The following is a 26152-nucleotide window of genomic DNA, read 5'->3' on the forward strand; positions in this document are numbered from 1 at the left end:
GCCCTGTATAGACACGGTTAAGTGAACATTTTACTTGCCTGTAAAAATCAATATCTTGAAAGGTACTTACTTGAGGCAGAAGTTCTTGGTGTTGACATTTCTATAAAAATATGTGTTGTTTTTCAAAATTAGTCACGAATTCCTGAGTGTATGGGTCATTTATTGGCTCTCTGAGCAGAACAAATGCTTAGTACTACCCTCTGATAGACCTAAACTGCTCACCCACACTACCACAAAATAGAGCCATTTGAGATTGATACTTATGCTTCTGTAAACAAAAAAGGGTTGCCTGAACTCTCAGCACAGTGTATCTCGTTTTGGTGCATTATATAGAGAGCCAGCTTACTACATAGAGTTTCCATCAGCCCTCAATTTATCCCTCTATCAATTCCATGAAATCGAAGGTGTGACCCCCTCCTCTATAAACACTATAAATAAAAAGCTCCTGAAAACCTGAAAGCTTACATTGTAGCGCTGCATCAGTTACCATTTCTACCAACTCTACATCAAAATTCTGGTTACCCTTCTTCCCTCTCACCCACTAGGTCTATCTCATACCATAACAATTCTTCTCTCCACACCTTGCCTCTCTCTTCCTCTGACTCTGTATCATATTTCACCTCCAAAATTGCACACATTTCCCCCTTTTCTGGCCCTGGGCTCCCTACTATCAGTCTCTGCATCTTTAGCATACTTGCCACCTTCAATTCTCAAACAAAATATATGTATCCCATTCTTAAGCATTCTTTCCGCAACAGAAAGGAAGCACCACATCCAAAATCATCTGACTCACCTCTAGTACTTAAAGTTTCTGGTTAAGGGAACTCCTATTCATTCTGTAGCTCGAATCAAGTCGATCAGAAAAGCAAAACAATTTGTTGCTTTTGCATAATTCTACTTTAGCATCCCGATCTCCAGGTCTGGAATAGCTAACTGGATTGTGAAACGCATTCAACCCTGCTGTACTAAGGGAAAGCATACTTTACCAACCTTACCAAGGGGACTTTCCACACGGACGGGTCACTTTCCTAGGCAATATTCTAATAGTGGGCATTTGTAAAGCAGCTACTTGGTCCGCTATCCACATGTTGACTAAGCACTTTTGCCTGGCCATTAAATCACACCAAGAAGCACAAGTGGGCCAAACTATTTTAAAAATGTTGTTTCACACATTTTCTGGAAACCCACTGCTTTAGGAAGCGCTACTTCTTTTCAGTCTTTGCAAAGCAAGTGATCTCCAGCTACATATGCTACAGGATGTAAAAGTTGCTTACCCAAAATAATCGGTTTGCAGATTATTTTGTTGTCCGTTCAGATACACCCTACCTGCTTCAATGGATGCAAGTTTGTGTAACACGTAATATTCTATGTTTTAAAATAATAGTTGTACTGTTCTCAAGTACACCTACATTATACTGGTTCACACCTTCACTCTTACACTTACCTGTAAGGAAAAAGGAAATATAGGTGGAGTCTGTGTATAAGTGCTTTGTGACTTTAATGAGAGTTAGCATAAGTTACCTTGAAACTGAATAGCCCTTCTTTAAAGGAAACGCTAGTTGTAACATACCGAGCCCAGCACTAGATGGCAGAAGTATAAAAATCAAGTAACTGTACAGTAATACAATCTGCAAAACCGGTTAAACTATTTATTTGGAAATGTTTCTGTAACTACACATGCTTTGCTTATTCCTATGACTGATTTTTGAGGGTAGCAAGTTGTTTTTCTTTGAAAAAAGGCTTACAAGCCACAGGATTCACTCGGAGGCCTTCCTTTGCAGGCAAAACACATGAGCACAGACTTTTAGATAGTTTTTAGGTCTCGCACCTGCAAACCGATCGCGAAGCGATCGTCGCTGCGAGACTCTATTGTAATCATTTCTGCTTACAAGGAGTCAAGGGAGACAGGAGACAAGTGATGTGCACGCGCAACCTTGCGGAATTGGATCAGGTCGCGCATGCGTTCACAATCTCCTTTCTCTCTTGGCTCCTTGTAAGCAGGCACGCACACACCCACACACAGAGACCCCCCCGGCACACACACACACGCACGCATGCACACACGCCCCCCCCTCAGTTGGTAACTACACAATCAACTACCGGCTTCGTCTGCAACTCCAACTCCGATTGGCTGAGATCAGCTGCTTGGTTGGTTCGTGCAGGCTCTCGTGACACAGTCCCCAGGCGCAAACTTGCTTCTCCACATATCCCATAACCTGCGCCAACCAGTCCGACAAGGCAAAAGGGCACGCCGGGCCACGCGTCTGGCGGCTTATGTGTCGTCACCGAGCACGCGTGGCCCTGGCAGAATTGGAACAGATGGCTTTGGGTGAGGTGCGCGCTCGCAACGACGTGTTACGTCAGAGGGGTGGGCTGGAGTCGTGTCTGGACTCTGCGTTGGAGGTTGACGGGGCGAACGTGTGGGCTGATGCACAGGGTAAACGCTTGTTTCTTTTGGTGTACATTAACAGAGAGAGCATGTGTTTTCAAAGCTGTCTTCCTCGTGTGCTTCTCTACCCCTGCATGCTGCGGTCTGGCTCCATGTGCTTCTCCCGCCAACTTGCCTGTTGTGCTTACCTGTGTGCTCTCCGTACTGCAGCCGCCCAGCCCTCCACTATAATGCTTCCAAGTCCGCCTGCCCTTCCAAGTTTGCTTCTGCATCCCCCACCCTCCCCTTCCTTACTCTGTGCAGCATTCCCCAACCCTACCCGCATTGCTTCCGTGCCCCCGTTCCCCTCTCCCATGCTGTTTCTATGATCCTGCTATTGTTAGGCCCCCTGTTATTTCCCTTCCCCTGCATGCTTTTCTATGTTTTGTTTCATTTTTAATTACCAATCCGACTCAGATCAGCAACTAAAAACAAAAAACTGCTTCAGGTTCATGTACGGTGTGCGCACCTAGAAAATTAATACTGGCGGCTGCGTACATTGTTTTTGTTTTACTTTAGCCATGCTGCACAGCATAAGAGTACGTTTTTTAAGATCAACATACTCTAAACGTTCAAAGGTAGATCTTTCCAAAGGAGATGACACAAAAGGTAGATTAAAAGAGAACACCAACAACCTAGCGACACGGCGGGCAAAAGAAACCCTTTAAAAATATGAAGAATAGAATCTCACAATCTTCGACTCCGATCTAAGATTTCCTGAAAGCTGTACTGGCAGCAAACCAAAGTCCATGAGTACAAAACTTTTATGCCTATTTGAAATCTGTCCTTGAAGGAAAGACCAGATAGGAACATGATCACCACTCAAACAATCAAATACCCTTAGAACCACGCCAATCTTCAAAAGAATTCTAATTGTGAAAGTGAACTTTCAAATTTGATTGTCTCCTGGAAACTAATGCTGATAAACCTAACTCTCAACATAACCTGGTCATCTGCAAGCTGAGCCACTTAACTTGCAGCCTTCCAAGCACTTTGCACAGTGCTGTAAGCAATCAAGTGCATATTAAAAATAATTACCCGCTATCTGTTCGTACTCAACTAAAACACCATAATGTGCTGCAGGAACAGGCGCAGTTTGGGGAGCAGTTTGGGGAGCAGGGCCACATCAATGAAATATATACGTTTTGAGTCCAAGGATGCCACTTTTTAATGACCTCAAACACGGGTTGGCTCTGGTGCCTCAGAATGGGAGCATGTTAGGTATGCGTTTTTGGGGACTTTTCAAAATATTTTGATCAAAGGAGTTAATGGCATTAACACAGAGAATAAACCAATATTTCGTTTTTATGGCATTTACAGAAGATTGCCTTGACTGGGGTCTGAGTCCAGCGCACTTGTGTCTCTGAACAGGATAAACTCAGGTTAAGATAGGGTTACTAAGTTTTCCTGCTGTGTCACTGAAAACCACTACAAATTATCCCGGCATAGCCAATAGGTCTTGCTTTTGGGACCTTATAAGTATTTAGTTATGCAGCACAATATCCTTCTTTTACTTTATGGTTGCCGTTTGAGAATATTAAGGGATACACATTAGTATCTTCTGAGTAGATGGTGCACAGTGTGGACAAAGGAATGCGCATTTCCCGGCCGCTTGCATTTCCCGGCCGTTTTTCATTATTCATTATTCTGCCCTCTGTTAGACTTGTTTTCCCCTTGTTTTTCTGCCCTTCTGCTCTCTCTTAGACTCGTTTTTTGTGCCCTTCTGACCTCTGTTAGACATGTTTTTTGTGCCTTTCTTCCCCGTTAGACTCGTTTTTTGTGCCCTTCTGCCCTCTGTTAGACTTGTTTTTTGTGCCCTTCTGCCCTCTGTTAGACTCGTTTTTCCCTTGTTTTTCTGCCCTTCTGCCTGGCGTTAGACTGCTTTTTGTGCCTTTCTGCCTTCTGCATCGCCACATCATCACTCAGCGCTACCCCAGCATCACTCAGCACCACCACATTATCACTCAGCACCACCACAACATCACTCAGCACCACCACAGCATCACTCAGCACCACCACAGCATCACTCAGCACCACCACAGCATCACTCAGCACCACCACAGCATAACTCAGCACCACCACAGCACCACTCGGCACCACCACAGCATCACTCAGCACCACCTCAGCGCCCCTCAGCGCCCCTCAGCACCCCTCAGCACCACTCAGCACCACTCAGCACCATCCCAGTATCACTCAGCATCACCACAGCACCACTCAGCATCACCACAGCACCACTCAGCATCACCACAGCACCACTCAGCACTACCACAGCACCACTCAGCACCACCACAGCATCACTCAGCGCCACCCCAGCATCAATCTGCGCAACCATTCAACAACAACTGGTTCAAATGTGTTCTCTCAATGTTTCAAGCTTTATTACAAATGTCACAAAAAGATGTTAATATTTCACTTCTGTTCTTGGATTTTCATCACAATAAAATACACTGAACATAATCTTCACAAAAGTTATTTACAAAAGTTTAAGCTATTGCCATTATAAATTACGATCACTTTTATTTAAGTATTAATTATTTAAAAAAATTAAAAGCCATTGTAATTTGTAATATCAATACATCTAAGTCACGTAAATACAAAACATGTTGCATTACAAATGCGATAGGTGTCACATTTGCGAAAGTTATAACTATTGGCATTGTAAATGACAAAGCGATTAATTTAGCTATTTTCAAAACCAACACATAAATAAAAAAATTGTCATTTACAAGACCAATAGCTCAAACTTTCCTAATGCGAGACCAATTGCATTACAAATGCTTGTTTTGTTTGCCATCGGATTTGGACTTACAAACACAAGACTTTTTATGTGTCATTCACGTTTCTTCAAGCCCGCATGAGACTCTTCGACATCCACTCTTGGGAAAATATTTGTTCTCTGTATTTCTTCTCTTGGCTACTCTGTCTGGAGACTGATGCCCCAGATCAAGTTCCCGAACATCAAGGCCCTTGTGCCCTCCCTGTGACTGCATGCCCCTTGCACCTTTGCATCAATAGCTCCCACGTCCCAGAATACAAAGCCCCATAGGGTAATGGAAAAGGCCCCCTTTCAGTACTACCCCCAGTGCCATGTGAAGTACCTGTGGTCGGATCACCGCAAGGTTTTTAACCACCTCCTTCACCTCTAACCATGACAGAACCTCCTGTGAAGGTGTCCTTGCTTTCCACCCAGAAACTTCTCCCAAAGGGAGAGGTGTTGGGTGCATCGAAAAATATACCAATATACTGCTGCTGACACACCAACATCTTTGGTGAACAGGCCACTTTGGCGCTGGCCCTTTGGGTTCCTGCCCTAGCAGCCGTTGCCAAGCCTAGAGGCAGTCTTCTCCAGGGGCTCTGACCTGTAGGAAAAAGAGGAGGCTCCAAAGCTTCAGAGACCAGCGACCCTCAAAGGAAGACCGCCACCCCGTTCAGAAGTACGGCTTGATCCACCACCCACTCCAAGCATCCGAAGCAGCTTCACGCTGAGGCAGAGCTCCAGTCCTGAGGGAATAGTGTTCTAGCCTGTGTACAAGGCTCAACAGTCTCTAAGGGTCCCTGCTGCCTTCGGGTTCCAGTCAGTGCTGAATAAACGCCTCAGATCCAGAAAAAGATCGTGTCAACTTCTCTTTGCTTTAGAGCCCCCAAACCACCATCAAGCCTCGACTCCACTTGAAGCCACCAGTGCCGAAACCTTCATGGAGTCTGAGGCCGATGTTGAAAACACCTGTTAAGACTGGCTCCAAGTACTCCGAACAGTCGATCCTCCAAAGGCTGCAGGAGGACCTTTATGTGAGCCAGAAGTACCTCTTCATTCATCCCCTTATTGGGAAGAGAACAACAAAGCCACCGCCACCGAAACCCACAGAAACTCGTCCTCTAAGTAAAAAGCTGGCATTTGAGGAGCAACCTTCATCAGTGGCCCCCATACTCCCATTCCCAAGAAGAATAGAGATTGAGGCACTAGACCTCACACTTATGATCTTCCTTCAGCACCACCTCCTTCTCCACCACCACCTTCTCCACCACCACCTTCTCCTCCACCACAACCATCACCACCACTGCTATGTACACACCCTCCACAGCCCCACCTGAGTTACGCCCCCACACCTCCGATGACCCAGGCAGAACTTTTGGCCCTGCTAACCCTTACAACACACCCTTCGAGTCAGGGCCCACAGAGGATCCTTTGTACAACTACAATACTGATTCCCCCCAGACACACACCCTGGGTGACCCAGATGTGAGAAGTTAGCCTGGCATATGATGTCCACTATTCTAGTGGGCACCTTGCACCAGTCTAAACGACCCTTATTGATGGTGGTTGTAAAGTCAACCTTATAGACAAGCTATCCTAGTGGTAGCATGGACCAGCAGTCGTAGGCTAAAACTTCAGAGAGCATGTGAAGCAAGCTGTTTTACCAATTATAATCCCTTGAATACCAAATGAAGAGACACCACACAAGGTATATATCAAATATGTAAGTATTTATTGCTAACACAACCCCTCTGCACTCTTTTTGAGGTCAGGAATCGAAATACGTCACAAGTTACTCAATTAGCATACGATAAGTTGCACAACTACAGTTATGCCGTAGGGGCCTCACAAATCATATACTAAGTAAGTGGTATAAGAACCACTTCAGAAATAGTGAATAGGCCTAGGGAATCGCTGGGGCTACACTAAACAACCAAAGGTTAGGAAGTAGGAGACCCACGAGAGACGCGTGCAGTGTCTAAACACAGTGGCGAGTTACCATTGACTTATAATGGAGAACGAAGAAGTTACAAAGTTACTATTTATGGGCACTTCCGGATGGACTACAACAAAACCCCTTTAAACTAGGACACTTCGAGAGTCAAGACCCATGGGAGCACCGGAGTACTTGTGTTACCTCACCCAGGGAACTGTGAAATGAACAGGGGTTCTGCCCATATTACCCTCCCATACCTGGGCAAGGAACATCAATTAGATGAATAAGTAGAACAAAAAGGTATAAAGGGATAAATTGAACAACACTACTTCATAACAGGAAACACTTTATTAACCTGTTTTTTTAAATGCTCTTTTCTGCCAATAAATGATTATAATTTTAACATAGGACAAAATATTGGGTCAAAAAACCGGGGGGGGGGAAAACCAGACTATATACAGTAATCAAAGGAGAAGTAATTACAATATATACAAATATACAATTCTGTACCCTAAACACAGAAAGTAGGAGAGGGTGAAACAAAACACTATTAATTGTCTGTCTGTTAATTATCTGTCGACGCAGTCGCGGTCGCGTTTCCGCCAGTTGTGTCTTCTGGCTTCGTCAGGACAAGGGTACTGAAAAATATATACATAAGCAATAAAATTCCTAAAAACACACTATGCCGCAAGGAAAAACTCACCCATATACACCGTAGCAATGACCAACCAAAAATGAAAAAAGTGCAGAAAGAGGGTCAAAACCACATCTTATTTACAAGTAAAGGTTACCAAGCTCCAAATGTACCAAGTGCTAAAGAGTACACACGTTGTGAAGACCCAATCACCAAATCACAATCTTTTATACCACCCTGTGTCTACAAATAAGTGAATGTCAACTGACATGCATTATCAAAATGAATGAAACTCCTCACAGTGACCAAACTAAAAATAATAATAAGCATAATAAGGGGAGGCACCATTCAAACAGGACTATGGCAACTGCCACGGGGTTCCAAATACCTGTGAAGGAGTTGGTAACTGGGACCCCCCCAGGCAGGGAGTGCCAGGGCACCACCCTGCGGGATATACACAACTTCTTGCCTCACGGGGATAGACTCACGCTTTCCTACAGGGATATATGAAGGAACACAGGGGGGGAAAAAAACCAGGGAGCCGGTTCTATTATTCTATCGGTCACTCACAGACTCTCGTGGAAATATTAAATCATATCTCGTAACATGCAGATGGCCTACCTTCCAAAGTATACGATATAAGGAGAGGGAGTCCCGTATTTCTTTTATGTATCGATCACCACCTTTAAATACACGCTCTCTCGAGGTCACCAGGGATGCCTATATTCAAATAAACAATAACCACAGAACACAGCACAATCGCAGTTACTCCTGGCGTGTGCTCAAACAGAGCTCGAATCTCTGCAGCGTCACTTCATATGGGGGGACAATTATAAATGCCTACCTCTGGTGCTAAGATTCCCCCAAGTCACCCGCGGTCAAAGGAACCCTTCAGTGTAAATTACTGAAGCTCCGCCGTCCGTTAGTTCAGAGACAAACTCACAGTCGGCAATGCGCGGCGTTATTTCAAAAGGGAGGCGCCTCAAGGGGCGTTCTGAACAGCGCGCTAACTTCATGGGCAAAGAAACAGGACAGAGAGTCGTGGACATACAGGAAGAGACAACAGACTGCGCGCAGAGCGTCATGTCTCTCCGGGTGTGTTATCCTCTACCTTAGGATTATCTACACATCCATTCCAAAAACACAATAGAGGAAAAGGAAAACCAGAGTTACCATCAATAAAATAAAGAAAAAAACTTAACATCGAATCACCACCTAAATTAGTGAGATATTTACAAAAAGGGGTGAACATTGCAACGACGCATATGGGCTAACAATCTACTCACAATGTATCAAGCACAAAAATGAAATTTTACGATAAACACTATAAATGAACAAACAACTTAAACACAAATGAAGATAACACACACAAACAATTATAAGTCTCAATTAGATATATACAAAAAATTACTCATTGTTCATATGCTCTCATTCCTGTATTCCTCTAAACAAACTGGGTCCTGGGAGAGCTCCCCCGACAAGGTGTCATCAGGGGTACTCATCTTCGGATCCAGAGAGCAAACAAGGGGCATCATTAGATTAATGCCCACAGTTCGTCACGATCATTAAGCCCCCTGGTAGCAGTGTGGTATCTTTCAATAAGTCTAGCTTCTGTACAATTTAACTTACGTTCTAGTTCTGCTTTGTTTTTAGCTGTCACCACTACAAGTACTGCCCATGTTAAGTCCTCTTCGTTGTGTCCACAGTCTATGTAGTGTTGTACTAGTGGGGCCCCACTAGTTTTACATCTAATTCTTGATTTGTGTTGGCCTATTCGCATTTTGATTGCCTGCGTTGTTTGTCCTATATAGGCTAAATTGCAAGGACAAAGAACCACATACACGACGTTCTTGGTGTTACAGTTGGAGAACGAACGCATGATGTGGTTCTGGCCATTCACATCGATGTCTTTGAAGTCTTTAGAATTAGGGCACGCCGTACAGTTCATGCAACGAAAATGTCCTGTTACGGCAGGTAGACCTAACAAGTTTCTAGTGTCTTTTTTAATCTTGGGCTCTCTACTGGCTCTAACAAGATGTTGTTTAATATTCTTACCTTTACGGAAAGAAAACAGTGGTGATGGGATGTCAAGATGGTCAATGATTCGCCAGTTTCTAGAGATGATTTGCTTGATTTTATTAGCTTTCACATTGAACGTTAAAACACAGGTCAAAGCAGTTTTCTCACTCTTACTTTCTTTGGGGGTTAATAAAGTTTCCCGAGGTGTGAACCAAGCCCTTTTGAGGGCGGCTTTCACTAATTTCCTTGGGTACCCTCTAGAACATAGTTTATTCAAAAGGATTTCTGCGTTGTTAAAATAATCCTTTTTGCTGGTGCAATTGCGCCTGATGCGCAAAAATTGCCCATATGGCAGATTCTCTTTAACACTCCTCGGGTGTCCACTAGAGAATTCCAGCAAAGTGTTTCTGTCTGTAGGTTTGGTATAGAGGCTCACTTCTAACCTACCACCAGTCTCCAAAATCCATACATCCAGAAAATTGATTTTTTCATTACTGAAATTCATTGTGAATTTGAGGTCAGGGGTGCAGGCATTTAACCATTCATGGAATCGGTCTAGATCTTTTTTATTTCCATTCCATATCAAGAAGATATCGTCGATGAAGCGGACCCACCTCGACAGGGATTGTAGAAATGGGTTCGCTTCACCAAGGACATATCTGGTCTCAAATTGGTCCATCACAAGGTTGGCAATTTCTGGGGCAAAGCAACACCCCATCGCCACTCCTTTCAATTGCAAGTAGAGGACCCCCTTGAAGGTGAAGAAACTGTTTTTTAAGCAAATTTTCGCTAACTCAATGATGAATTTAGTTGGCACCTGATGGGGTCTATTCCTTTTATCAAGTACCAGTTCCATCACGAGGAGTGCTTCGTCCTGGGGTATATTCGTATACAGGCTTTCGATGTCGAGAGAGACCAACAACTGTTGGTCTCTATCGAACACCGAGCCCTCAACCCAGGGAAGCCAGGTGCATAGGTGCCTTTTGGTGTCTGGTTTCGTCGATGTTTTCTATGGAGATCTACAAAGAAGTGCTGCAGGCGAACAAAGGAAAAGTGTCCGGGTGGATCCAAGGGTGGATCGGAGATGTGAAGAACCTGAAAGCAAAGGGGACAGAGTCTGGGTCACTAGCCAGTGACCAGGAAGGAACCAGGCGATGTCGCGATGATCTCAGGTGAAGAGGTGAAGCTTGTCTCATGGAGAAGTGTGGCTCAATGGTTATAATGGCAGACCCTGATGCAGAGGTCTGGCCCAGGACCAGAATTCAATTCCCACCTCGGCGGGTCTTGGGCTCAATTTCCTCAGACCTGATAATTCTCGCCTCAGTGCCTATTCTATTCATGGGTCCCACTCTGCAACTCTGAGCAATAGCTTGCTTAATCTCCACAACAGCCCCAACAGCGCTGGGATGCCTGGCTTCACCTTGGTGGTGCCCACGAGTGGGCATTTCACAGGGAAAAGCCAGAAAGGGTTCCACAGCGGTATGCGTACAGCGCCAAGACGCCTCAGGGTATAAGTGCGCTATACAAGTACGAATTCATTTCATTGTCTCTGCAGCCACGAGGACCAGGAGGCGTCGACGACGACCAGGAGCTGGATTCGAGCTGTCCCACGAAGGATGTAGTTGACTGCGGTGTCGGTATCTGGACTGGACCCAACAAGCCTTGGCAAACGCAATCCACGCAGGAAGTGAAAATTGGCTTTGGAACAGACCAGCATGGTCTGATGAGCTTCTCCTTTGCAGGGAAGCAGGAGCAAGCCTGGAGCAACCAGGAAAGCAGGTTGGTTTTAAAGGTTTGTCTTCAGGGGGCTCACCAGCCAGCGGGCTAGCAACCGGGAAGACGCATTGAGCTGAAATGCAAGAGCGGGCCCAACGCGGCACTCGTGGAGGGCTGAGCTTCGGTGCAAATGGCGCCCGGGTCTGGGGCTTCTCGTACCCCAATGCACTACTGCGAGTTACCTCAGGAGTTGATTCAGTTAGCAAAATGCAGGATGTCCAGGGTGTCCGGTCCGACGTCTCTCGTGTCTGCCACGGGTCTCAACTTTGCTGTGGATGTGGGTCGGAGTCAGAGAAGTCTGAGAGTCCAGTTCCTGTGTCGCTGAGTCTTCGGGTTCCGGCGGGAGCGTCGACAAAGCAAACCGGCAAGTTACTGGTGGTGCCTGTTTGCACCGGGTGGTCACTCCTTGACCACAAGGGAGATGTCTTCAGTCTTCTAGTCAGAATAGAACGTCGAAGGTCCAAGAGTTTTGTATCAGAGTTTCATTCCAGGATAATCTAAAGTCCTGGGGACACAGCACCTATCTTTATACTATGAAAATGGTCTGGATTACCTGCTAGGTCCCACCTATGGGTGGACCTGGGAACGGGGTGGTTACACCCCTTTCCCTTTGTCCAGTTTCACACCAGAGCGAGGCTGGAGTGCCCCAGCAACTGGTTTAAACCGGGCTATGCATGGAGCACCTTGTGTGTCCCAGGCAGTGTCTGGAAAAGCATCTTTCCATTCAACCCACCCTGCCCCAATCCACTACAAGCTGTCTGGGGAACTGCTGGCACCTCCCTCGGCATGAAACCTATTGTCCAGGCCTCCCTTGCTGGAGTTTCCCCCAGCAGCAGGAGGTCAGACTCGTGTCTGTGGCAGCAGCATCGAATTTGTGATGCTGAGGCTCTGTTTAACTTTAACCGGGTAAAGCAGTAACTACATGTCTTCTCCCTCTAGAAGGGTGGAATGCTACCCCCGCCCCCCAGGACTGGTGGGGGGGGTAGTATTCCAAAGTGTTTGACACATTACATGACATGTTTTGATAAAGCTAAACCAAAGTTAGCAATAACCGCGAGGATTATAATGCACTTAAGAGTATATGGTATGGCTATATCATAGAACAGCTATAAGGAGATGGTTCCGAAAGCTGCAGGGGGGCTCCGCTCATGCTAGGGCACCCTCTCACATAAAACCAAGCACTCTGCCTCCAGGATTGTCGAGGCCTACCATAGGAGTTACTTATAGGTGCATATGTGTCTATATATATATGGGTAGATATAGGTATACTATATCTAAGTAAGGGGTGATTACACCACCTTACCCAAGCTGAGTGATCAGCCTGTGGTGTCAGTTTGGATGGCCAGCAAGGGGTGGCATAATGCATGCTGCAGCCCCTGGTAGGCCTTGGATGCACCTATGCCCTGGGTACCTATAGAACATTATACAGGGGCTCACAAAGGTGACCAAATATCCAATCAGGTATGTACCTAAAGTACATGGTATCAATTTAGAGAGAGAACAGCTGGGCTGTGGGTCTGATTAGCAGGCCCACAGCCACACTAAAGTGGAAAAAACAGAAAATCACAGCAAAAAGTGGGGGTGACCATAGGAAGCAGACTCTACTCTCCTACACCAGACATCAACAATTACCCTGTTAGCGTATCACCCCAGATGATACCATGGCCTACCACTAGGTCATCCAGCAGGCAGCCAAGTTCACATTATGGACTTGCACGTTGTCCATGAGTAAGATGATTTCCTCAACAAAGCACTGTCCAAATCAGAACGAACAGTGCAGTTCTGCCCTTGTTAAAGGGCTGTTTTGAATGAGCCTATCAGATAATCTCAGACTCTTTCACACAGTAGCCCAACACCCGGCGCAGCCAAAACACTTTAACACAGCACCTTAATTTTACAAAATGCAAGGACTCTTTCTCTCTCAGAATAAGGCTTGGGGTTTATTTTACACAATGCTCTCAAAAGCTTTCCCAGATGTCAAATACAGAAGGTTCAAATATACAAAAAGATATATATATATATGTGTATATATATATATATGTGTATATATATAAATGTTTATATGCAAGAAATAATTACCTAAATGCATGAGTAATACTGATTTAATAAACAAGTAGAAAATAATATGAGATAAGACTCAAGCAAATGTACTGGACGTCCTGCAAGAAATTTAGAAAGCTATATATACATTAAATGAGTTCTTTGAAGGTGCATCTTGACTCACTCACACATCACAAAGAAAACACACTCACTCACACATCAAATGATCACAGCCACTGGCTCACATCACAATGACAATAATCAAAACTCAATGCATAACATGGTGCAAAACACATCATCTCAAACTGGGGAAGTAAACAGCCGTGATTGAGAGTGTCAGCCACCAGCTTTCACTCCGAGATAGACGAGTCTGTCCTCACTCTGATTCCAAACTCCCGGTCTCCAAGCTCACAACTCTCAGCTTTAAACACACTAGATGATTCGAGAGAGACCTCCCCCAGGGCAAGAGGAATCTTACCAGGACTGACCAGGTTCCAAGCAAGCATTTCCACAGCAGGAAAGAGCTCTCAAGTTCCTTTCTTCAAACTTGCATGTTCCAGCCTTTATCTTGATGAAGCTTTCAAAAGCCTTTCAGTACACAAACAATCCCTCACCAAAAACAGAAAGACCTTGAACGTGAATAACCCAAGCAACTTACCAGTGCTGCTGTGCAAGCAGAAAGCTGAAGCAAGGCATAGCCAGGGACAAAGGATGACATGAGGCCATGTCAAATCCAAAAGTAATTCTCATAATTCTCATAACCCAAACAACTTGCAAGTGCTGCTGTGCACGCAGAAAAGCTGAAGCAAGGCAAAGTCAGAGAACAAGATGACATGAGGCCATTTCAAAGCCAATAGTACAACACCGAGCACATGTATGCATCACTGCCCAGAACACAGCACTTCGAAACAAAAGAGTACATTCCACACCTCTCTCTCCCTTTCATGCTTTCATATGCACATCCCACACGATCTGTTCTTGGCAAGGCTGTCCAGTCCATGACAGCTCCCTCTGAAAGACAGCAAGATTACAAGAAAGAAGAGAGGCAGGCATATGCAGGACCGTCTTGTACATCCAGGCTAGGATAAAATAACACACTAAAGTCAGTTAAAATAATAGTAGTCAAAGGTCATCACAGGGTCTCAAACCACAAGAGTGCCTCTAGCACTACATTCCCCCCGATGACCTTTGACTATCATCATCTACATATATCAAAAACTAGACTTCTTCACCGAAGGCACACCTACATTAGAAAACCACATTAAAACAGTGAAACCATAAAAACATTTGATATTCATTTCAAAGCATGTCTTAAATGAAAGCACATTAATGATTGAAGCACTGCATTTCTTAACTGAAAAAACACAACTAAGACTGAAGCAGTAACATTATAAACGCATGTACTGAACTGAAAGCACAAATCTAAAACTGTGAAAGCATAAAATCATGTAATAATCATTTCAAAGCGTGTAGAAATAGCTCATGTATATCTGGATACTCACCAAGAATAAATTGTTGATGGATACACAAAATAAATGATGCAAATAGAATCAAGCATATGAACTCAGTAATGGTCCTAAGGTCTCAAATGGCTAATACTGGAACTTCTACTGCTGAGGCAGCCAAAGTTATATATCTTGTGCTAAAAAATAAAGGCAACATAATTATTTTCCTTATCTTTAACTCAAAAAAACATCTTCAATTTCGATTTAAACTGCACAACATCTTTGTTGTTCTTTTTCTTTTTAAACCAACAGTCCCTCTGTGTGAAAGACACACAGGCATCTCACATTTAATTGTATCTTCATGCTCATAGAATCAGTTCATCGGTCTTGGGGGCTGTCTGGTTTGTTCAGCCACAGGATGTCAGCTTCCACCGTCCGGTCATCACTCCAGGATTGGGGAGGGTGGAGAGGAGGGGTCCCACTGGGGCTCACATAAACGGGCATAGACATCAGGCAAACCAACACGTCGCAGTATGATGACCTGGAAAAGAAACAAGCATCATTCTTCTTGCAAAAGCATTTTTCAAAAAGCTCTTGTTTTCCTGTCCCTGTTTTGAGTTTGAAGCCACAATATTATCATTCCTGTCTACATGGTTCTTTGCAGGCTCTGGGGAATTATCTGTGAATTCTACCCACACCATAGCCTCTGAATTCTTAGTATTTAGATGACTCTTTTTCCCTGCACAGTAAGAAGAGCTGGTGTAGTCTCCTTCCTGACTATTTTTCCACTCACTGCTGGATACATGCTCTCTTTATCAATTGGCAGGAGCCCAAGGCAATCACTCTGCTCTGTCTGCTCTGGTAATTTTCCTTTCTTCAACTCGTCCCTCACCTTCCGTGAGACTGGTCTGGCTTTTGCATACTGACACATAAGAATCACATTTCCAGGTAAATCTAGGGGAATATAGTTCCCTTTATTCTCTGCCCACCTGTTTGTGTGATCTTTATCTCCTAAGTGCTCGTATTTAGTCATGTACACCAAATCTGAATCGTGTGTCACCACCTCTGTCTCCAAGATTTTAGCCTTTTCATCTGCAAGGGAATTAAATGTTGTGTCATGCAGCGTAGCTGCGTTTTGCAGTACAATCTGCCACTTCATTGGGGAATCCTGTGTCTAAAACTCCACCCCTGGACTGTCCATTGGGACCTGCACAAACTGTTCATGCAAAACTGCAGTCTCTGTATATACCACGTAATCGCGTCTGCTTTGTCCCATTGGCAAATCACATTTTGTCTAATTGCCTTCTGCCCAATGTCTTTCAATGCTCAAAAGCATCTGTATTTGTCTAACATTTAAGAAATGTTCAGTCCACAACTTTAAAAGCATACTTCTCTTTCCCTGTTCTTCACAATAACTGTAAACAGCACACTGCTCCTGAATTGGCACATAAGATACACTGTCTCTTTTCTGAATTGACAATATTTTTAAAACATTCTGCACAGTCTGCTGTGCAGATTCAAAAACACATCAATGCATTTCTTTTTTTTAAATAGCGTTTTTCCATTTAGAGCAAGATTCATCATTCACGGACATGTCTGGTTTATACCTGCAACCAGCGATCGCTAATTCATTTTCCTGCACATTCGCATTTTCTCAGAAATTCTTTTCTGGCTGAGGAACGTCCTCAAAAGTATTAATTAAGACCTTTTGTAAGGCCGGCAGATTGACTGGCTTCACATTTTTCACATGTGAATCATCCTACCTATCGGAAAAGTTAGTCAACACAAACGGCTTCAGAGCCTTGTGCATGTTTAACTCTTTTTTCAAAGACTTGTTTTCAAATTGAGCCTCATCCAACTCTTGTCTCAGCTGACTGCATTCTTTGATTAGAATGTTCAAATTTTTGATACATGCTAAACAATGCATTCAAAATGACACTACTGTTTCTGTCTGAAATACAAAGTTGTTTTCCCTCTTCAAATAACTCAGTTGGCATCTGGGACTCTGGAAACATAGGCATTTTAGAGAGCATTTTCCCCTTTTAATTTTGTTTTCGAATCCTGTGAAAGTGACGCCGAGATGTTTTGAATGCACCTATCCGATAATCGCAGAATCTTACACATGGTAGCCTAACACCAGGCGCAGCCAAAACACTTTAACACCACCTTTAGAAAAGGGTTTTATTTTACAAAATGCAAGGATTCTCTCTCTTTTAGAATAAGGCTTGGGGTTTATTTTACACAATGCTTTCAAAAGCTTTCCCAGATGTCGAATGCAAAAGGTTCAAATATACAAAGAGATAAATATATGTTTATATGCAAACAATAATAACCTAAATGCATGAGTAATACTGAATAATAAACAAGCAGCAAATAATATGAGGTAAGACTCAAGCAAATATACTGGACGTCTTGCAAGAAATCAGAAAGCTATATATACATCAAATGAGTACTTTGGAGGTGCACCTTGACTCACTCACACACCACAAAAAACACACTCACTCACACATCAAATGTTCACAGCCACTGGCTCACATCACAATGGCAATAATCAAAACTCAATACATCACCTTGTGCAAAACACAGCATCTTAAACTGGGGAAGTAAACAGCTGTGATTGAGTACGTCAGCAACCAGGGTTCACTCTGAGATAGACGCGTCCGTCCTCGCTCGGATTCCAAACTCCCGGTCTCCAAGCTCACAACCCTCAGCTTTAAACACACTAGAAGATTTGAGAGAGACCTCCCCCTGGGCCAGAGGAATTTACCAGGACTGGCCAGGTTCCAAGCAAGCATTCCCAACGCGCATGTTCCAGCCTTTATCTAGACGAAGCTTACGAAAGACTTTCAGAACAAAAGCAATCCCTTACCAAAACAGAAAGACCTTGAACGTGAATAACCCAAGCAACTTGCAAGCGCTGCTGTGCACGCAGAAAAGCTGAAGCTAGGCAAAGCCAGGGAAAAAGGATGACATGAGGCCATGTCAAAGCCAATAGTAATTCTCATAATTTTTATAGCCCAAACAACTTGCAAGTGCTGCTGTGCACGCAGATAAGCTGAAGCAAGGCAAAGTCAAAAAACTAGATGACATGAGGCCATGTCAAAGCCAATAGTACAACACCAAGCACATGTATGCATCACTGCCCACAACACTGCACTTCGAAGCAAAGAGTACATTCCGCACCTCTCTCTCCCTTTCATGCTTTTAAATGCACATCCCACACGTTCTGCTCTTGCCAAGACTGTCCACTCCGTGACAACAGCTCCCACTGAAAGACAGCAAGATTACAAGAAAGAAGAGAAGCAGGCATATGCAGGACCGTATCGTACATCCAGGCTAGGATAAAATAACACACTAAAGTCAGTTAAAATAATGGTAGTCAAAGGTCATCTGAGGGTCTCAAACCACAAGAGTGCCTCTAGCACTACAAGGGCATGCTAATGTCTGCACCAGAAACATTAAGAAAACCCGTTAAGGCCAGGTTGGTAACCCCTGGAGGGTAATGTCCCACCCGACTCCCTTGGTTGTGCACACCACCCACAAGTGAGCTTTTGCCCAAGCCACTGGCCGATAAGAAGAGTAAGAAGATGGGTGCAGTGGCAAGAGGATGGCTTTAGGGGTGTTTACCCTTTGGCACATAGCCAACTCTGTCGGGCTCCTCTCCCGCTACAATGAAGCCTAGTAGGAAGAAAAACAGAAGTTGGTGAAAGATACCCCTAGAGTTCAGGAAGACGGAGGAGATGCTATCCGAGTGGAAGATCATCTCCAACCCTACCATCCTTTTGTGCCTCAGTGCTGCAGACACAGCCTGCTTAACATACACCATGCCTAGCTAGGTTTCTGTGGATTGAAGCTGAAGATCCAACAGCAACCCCTCAGCCAACCCTTTGATGCATAACTCCTGTTAGGATCCCAAGCTGACGAGCTGCCAGAGATGATAAAGAAGGACACTGACATTGACAAATCGATGGGTGCCTTTCAAACCCCGGCTGCTAGTCCAGCGAGGACCTGGCCTGGCAGTTCGGGCTGGATTGTTCCCATTGGGAGCAGGGTCAAGACTGATTTGCACAGGGCTGGGTTCAAACTGGAATGGCATGGGGAGCAGAAAAACAATGCATTTAGGCCCAGATCATCTGTACTGGGGTTAATGTATGACATTGTTATGCATTTTGTCTATCAGTTGTTGTTTTTGCAGGCTCCTTTGGGAGGCAGAAGATGCAAGGAGACAGCAAGGTCACTGCTCCTTATCCCACCGATTACTACCAGAGGCAGCAGTAGTCTTTCCACCAGTAGGCGGGCAGAGGGTACACCAGTGGTGCCTACAGTGACAGCAGTAACAACAAAGCCAGGATGAGGGACAACTCCTACATAGGAGCATCCTCTTCAAATAGCTGACTTTCCCCGCCTTCCTCCAATTTCACATCACCTGTCAGGGGAGAGTGCAGAATTTCCTCTCTTGCTGGGTGTAAATCTCATGAGGTCAGTTGGTACTAGCAGTGGTTCACCACTGTTACTGCTACTGCTGTTACTGCCTACAGCTTCTCACAACCCCTTGCAACATCCTTCCATCCCCACACAGAAAACATCTCAGCCTTCTAAAATAAGAGGTCCAGACTCTCCTCCAAAAAGGAACCAAAGGAAGAGTGCCTCTATCACCTCTTGGGCATGGGCAGCTACTCTCTTTACTTCCTAATCCCCGACAAGGTCAGCTTCTTCAGGCCAATCTTGGACCTCAGGCCCCTTCAATCTATATTCTATATCAGAACATTTCCACATGACAACCTTACAGGAGGCCTTCCCTCTGCCCACAGACACTATCCAGCTCGGTGGTACGTGCCCATCATTACCATTTGTAAGTACTTCCACTTGGATTCAACCTTTCTTGGGGTTCATACTCTGTGCAGTCACAGGCAAAGCCTAACCAGGGCTTGAAATTCCAACATCTCCTACCTCTTTTACAGTCCAAGCGTCAACTCAGTCAGAACCTTCATGCACCTCCTGGAGATGATTTGCTCCACCATTGCCATAGTACCCCACATCTGGCAGGGAGGATCGTCTCTTGCATTGCTATATTACCCTGTGTGTGGCTCCTTATTTGAGCGTTGCAGGAATGTCTCTCATTTCAGTGGTCACAAGCAGTGGGTAACTGGGAAGATCTAGCACCCATCACTGTTTGTAGTTGTGAAACAGCAACAGCCTGTTGCAGGGCAGGCTTTTCTTAGACCCTATCCTGCAAGTCACTATTTCCATGGATGCCTCTCTCGCTGGCTGGAGCCCATCACAATCATATGACTATTTAGGGGGTCTAGGCCCCCATAACCAAGAGAGGCACATCAATTATCTCAAGCTATATCCCATATGCCTCACTCTCAGGGCCTTCCTTCAAGTCATTCGGGCCAAAGTAGTCCCTATGAAGACAGACCGCATGACCGCAATGTATTACCTTCTGAAGTAGGGTGGCACATCCTACTGGGGTACCTTCTGCGAGTGGAGAACGACTTAGCACACCTGATCAGCAGAAAATATCAACAAGTCCATTAGTGGGAACTCCACTCACAGTTCTCTAGTACTTCAGTGCGGTGGTTACCTACAGATAGACCTGTTTGCCACTCCCTAAAATGAAAAATTAGCAAAGTTCACCACCAGGTACCCACAGTCCATGGGCAATGGTTTATTGATGAACTGGTCAGGAATCTTAGCCTATGCTTTCCACCTCTCCTTCCATGCATGGTTTGGAAGATGCAGAAAATATTCTAAACTGTTTTAGTTTTTTTAAAACCTCATAAAGGCAAGCCTTTTTCCAAGGCCTGTATTGCCAGATGGTAAGTCAAGTACTTCCAAACCTGCTTTTACAAAGCCAAAAGAGCCCTCCCTATTGCTCCCAGGGTATACACTACATGCAAAAAAGATGGAAGCATGGCTTTCCTTGGTAATTTCCCACTAGCTGACTTGTGTAAGCTGCAACTTGCTTAATTCAACACACTTTTCTAAGCATTATTGTTTGTAGATATTAACTCGTCAGCCGGCTATGGTTGGCCAGACAGTCGTAATGACTTTATTTCAGACATCTGCATCATCCACCTCAAGCTACTGCTTTGGGGCGTACTGCCTGGTAGTCTATGCAGGTCATGTGTATCTACAGCAACACGTACTACATAAAGAAAATGTTACGTACACTGTAAAGATGTATTTGTAACAGGTAGTGCTATATATTTTCAAATGCACCCGCACTCCTCTCCTGGAAGTGTGTGGCTATGATTACAGAGCTCTTCTTTTAGTACTTAACTTCCTTCCACAATACACGTGGTGCACAATGTTGCGTTTACTTATCACTCCATACTTACTCTCACCCACTGCACAAAAAATCTATCTAAAAAGAAGCTGGTGTCTTGGTGCAAAGTCTACTAAGGGTTGAGTCACAATGCTCTGGAGTCCGGTGACTCGAAATACTTTTTTCACAGACAAAGAGCTTGCAATCGTCCAGGACCATCACTAAATGGCAGGAGTATACAGAACTTGTGAATTTACAATTCAGATTACTGCACACTACACACAGATATGCACAAGGTAACAACATGTTACATTTCCTTATGGCATCGCCCACATATGTATTCATGCCTAAACCATTTAAATTAATGGTTATCAAAGCTTTTATGTATACCTTCAGTTTCAGAATGCTTCATCTTCTGATTTTCCAAATATTTTCTTGACTTGATTGATTGATTCAGCATTGATATACAAAGCATCTACCTACAGTGCTATCTTCATTTGAGTATAGTCTGCGCTTTTGTTTGCAGTTTTATCCTAGATCTTCTCCTTGTATATGGGATGGTTCTCTCGCAATATGTTATCTATCACTTTTCTTTTACATTTTGTTTGGTATTTTTAATTGCAATAGTGATGATAAAATGTATATAAATACTGAATGTCTTTCTTTATTTGATCCCTCTGCCATGTTTCTTCTTATTTCTTATACACTCGTCTAATAATGTTATCTCATCCTCCCTTCTCTCTCCATCTCCTTCTCCCCTTACCCCCTTTTTGTTCTGCATACTTTATGGACTTATCTTCTGCAGGAGTATGGAATCAATAAGGAGGAGAAGCTGGAAATTGCAATTGGGTACTGCCTTCCCCTCCTCAGTAAGATTCAGCTGGATCTACAGAGAACTCACGAGGATGAATCTGTGAACAAACTGCACCCCTTGTAAGACTCCTATTCTAGTGACTCATGTATGCATGTGAGAAGATCCTATGCCTCCTGTGTCAGTACCCATGCATGACTATTCTGTTTTTAATAGCCCATTAGCAGGGCCTTTTTTGTTTAATGATTCCTTTTTAAAACAGTGATTTAGGTGGAATTAAGGTTACCATTTGAAAATCTGTCATTTGTGTATTGTATATGTGCTGAAATGCCTACATTTTTTCTTCTAAAATATTCTTGATTCATTATTCTCCTATACTCGCTGTTCCTTCCCCATTTAGTATATAGAATGAACTCCCCAATCCTTCCCACCGCATTAGCATGTAAGCTGCATACTTAAGCAGTTTCCTGCACTCATTCACAGAAGACAAGAGGGACTTAGCTGTCTTTTTCTTTGCTTTGCACACTAAATGAATAGGAATATCCTTAAATTCACTACCATTGAGCCTATGATTCATAATTTCCCCTCGACTTATTACTCTCTGTGTGTTAAGAGGCCTATAAAGGTACATGCAAAGGGTACTCATACTGTCATTTGAAAGTCAACGTGACCCAACGGTAGTAAGGTAATTGTTTTGTCATATTAAGGAGACCAACATCATGTCTTTTACATATATTCATAGATTTCAATCATACTGAAAACTGCTGTTTTAACAAAGATGTGTGGCATTGCCTGTATAGAATGTTTAGTCCGGTGAGGATGTTTAACTGCACCTCTTGATTAACCTACTCTTGACTGCATACATTTTCTTACCTAGCTTCTCAGATTGCATCTGTTCTCATATATTCATGTTCCTTTCGTCACCATTGTGGTGTACAATTCTTTACACTTGCCTGTCATTGTTCTGGTTTAGGTACTCAAGAGGAGTTTTGTCTCCAGGACGCCATGTTAGGACGCGTCTGTACTTCACCAGCGAGAGCCATGTTCATTCACTGCTCAGTATCTTCCGCTACGGTGGATTACTGGATGTAAGTTTTTGATTACATTTTCCTTTTTCACAGTTGTTCCCTTTTGATGGTGTCTCCTCACATATAATCTTCTCTGAAGCACTTCTTGTGGTCTCTCTCTTCTTTGTTGTAACATATCTTTTATAATGTTGTTTTTTGTTGCTCCAGCTGTCTGTCTGGCAGCCTCCTCTATTATATTGCTTGTCTGGACGCCTTCCTAGGGTAAGTCCAAAATTTGAAAGACAAGTCAAAGTGAAATCACATGTCCAAGTGAAGTTCTTTTACTTCTTGATTCTCCTGCTCCAGAAATAGTTCTCATAGTTATGGCTCTATCGGTCCAACTCAAACTTAAAAAAAAGCCTGATCTTAACTTTGATGGCCAACCTAAACTTGATTTTGAAATAGCTTCTGCCTAAATTCTCCAAATGCAAAAAGAACTATTGATGGACGGAATGCTGAACAATGTCAAACACTCACCCCAGTCAGAGGTTTGGGCCTAAACCCATTGTTTTCTTGCTCACCACGCTATTCCGGTTTGGATCCAGCCATATGCAAATCAGTCTTGGCCCTGCTTCCCATGGGAACAGACGAGTCTGAACACCTGGCGAGGAACTTCTAGACCGGAAACAAGCATCCTAGGACCAGTTTCGAGGTCTGATCCCTCATCAGTCAGGATAGCTTGATTCCAGTGGTATGGTGAGCACGGGACCCACGTCTGGGCATACCCGTCCCACTCATGGTAGCAAGTGCAAAAAGAACAATTGATGCTGAGCAATGTCACACACTCACTCCAGTCAGAGATATGGGCTTAAATCCATAGTTCTTAAGCTCACCACGCCATTCCAGGATAACCTAGCCATATGGAAATCATGCATGACCCTGCTACCCATGGGAACAGTCCTGCCCGGACTGCCAGGCCAGGTCCTCATTGGACCGGATACAAGCATCCTAGGACCAGTTTTGGAGTGTCACCCCTTGTCAGCCTAGATAGCTTAAATCCAGTGGCATAGCGGGACGGGATGGCGTCCATCATTTGTTTTTGTTTTGATTTTTCTTTAACTAAGTTCTCCAGGAAATCATCAAATTGCAGCCTTCAAGGAAGCATGCTGCAACTCTTTTAAATTATTTCAGATCCCTCTTGTGCATTTCTGGCCTCCTTTAACCCATCAATCCTCCAGTTGGGTTTTCTGCCTTGATGTTGATTGAGCCCAGATGAATTCTGCTCTCTCCTCCCGTGCTGCACCTGGACTCCTTTGCCTCAACTCCTTTGACACATCCTAGATCAGTTGTTCCAGTATAGGCATTGCCTCCAGTTTCCAGAGGTCCAGATACCATAACCACTGTGATTTCAGATTAGGAACTTGATTCACCTAGGGTACCTCTCATGTTTCACTTTTTTAGGAGGATGTTGGCCCGCTTTGACTCTGATTCTGATACTCTCAAGGTTTGTTGTATGTTACCCATAATAAAGAAGATGATGACTAGCTCCTTGCTCATACTGATGGTGACACTTAGTTGGATGTGCCAATGCCAATTGTTTGAACATATCACAGAAGATTAAATTGAACTCGCACTTTTCTGCAGTGTTAGTTTGCAGTGCTGCAAAAGTGCTAGATGTACATGTTCCTAAAGTGGAGACAAAGGCCAACTCCCTGACTGAAATTTTACAGCACCTGATGCAACATCCTTCTCAGACTTACAGTACAGGATTCTACAACCAAAGAGAATCCAAACCCTTTTCCTACTTCTCCGGTAGAGATAAAAAAAAATACACACTATGGGTAAGAGATTCTTTTCATCATCTGGACTAGCGCTTTGATCATTGATTGCTATTTGTCTTTGGGGACACACTCTTTTGCCTGGTGAGTGAGGTTTTGCCTGCTTTGCCTGAAAATATACAAAACTTCTTCGCTCAGATAGTGCAGGATGTCCAGGTTGTGGCAAATATATTTTATGGTCAGCCTAGAAAACATGGATCTTTTGCCCGAGCTTCAATTGTGGTTATGTCCTTTGAAGAGGCTAGATTCTTTGGAATAAAAGCAGAGTTTGTGTTGGAGCACTTTATCGGCAGTGAGTCTAGTGCTCAATAATTGAGGTCACTTCCCCCTGCCTGCCAGTCCCATTAACTGTATCAGGCATTTATTGCATATTCTTGGGGCCTTTCCCGTTACCAGAGGCAGCCCTCACGGTCTGTTCAGCAGCCAGTTAAACTTTTCATAACAGCAGGGCAGGTTTAGTGGTAGGGAAAAGAGGTCACCAACAGCAGTAGTCCTCACATCATCACCAAGTGTAACTATCTCAAACCTCTTTAGTTTTCCCTCCATCAGCAGTTTTAGGTCAATAGGAGGCAATATGCAGCAGTGTCTGCTAGGCTTGGATGCTCAGAACTGGTTGCTGTCCCCGGACTGCAGAATATGTACCTTCCTGTTCCAGTGCTTCACACCTACATGAAGTGGCTGCACTTTGTAGTGGGTTCGGACCACTTTCAATTTACCATTCTGCCCTTCGGCTTCACATCAACCCCTTGGATATGTATAAAGGCTCAATTGGTGTTCATAGCCTTTCTTTGGGGGTCGAGTATTCACTTGCTACCATACATTGACGATTGATTGGCTGTTGGGTGGGTTCCCTTGAGTTCGTCTCGGGCCACCTTCAGACAACAGTGTCATTACTGCCTACTATGGGATTTTGCATCTACATGCGCAGCTCCCAACTTTTGCCAGTTTTGAGGCTTCCCTTGGTGGGGTTGATTTTTAACATGGTCTCTAAAGTCTTTTCCACTGTTGGCTATTCCACTGTTTCAGAGACTCCATGGCATCCCAACTATGATCCTGATGTTACGAACAAGAGACACTCTCCAAGCATTGGCAGTTCTGAGACTAGTTGGTCTAATAGTGTCCTGCACCCTTCTAGTGCCTCGCACGCAGTGGCACATGCCGCCTTTCAATTGAGTGTTCCTCTACAGTGGTC

At 44.1% G+C, this 26152-nt stretch overlaps 1 protein-coding gene across 9 annotated transcripts in view; it reads left to right on the top strand.

The window, feature by feature from the left end:
- Positions 1 to 26152, top strand: part of PPIP5K1 (diphosphoinositol pentakisphosphate kinase 1) — a 1319084-nt gene that overhangs the window by 915360 nt on the left and 377572 nt on the right. For all 9 annotated transcript variants that reach the window (XM_086958191.1, XM_086958195.1, XM_086958197.1 and 6 more), the window contains 2 exons: positions 22110 to 22237; positions 23089 to 23203. In XM_086958191.1, coding sequence (XP_086814317.1) covers positions 22110 to 22237; positions 23089 to 23203 — 243 coding nt within the window. The remainder of the gene's footprint in view (positions 1 to 22109; positions 22238 to 23088; positions 23204 to 26152) is intronic.

The sequence above is a fragment of the Lissotriton vulgaris genome, chromosome 2_1, assembly GCF_964263255.1.
Source record: "Lissotriton vulgaris chromosome 2_1, aLisVul1.2, whole genome shotgun sequence".
Taxonomy (NCBI): Eukaryota; Metazoa; Chordata; class Amphibia; order Caudata; family Salamandridae; genus Lissotriton; species Lissotriton vulgaris.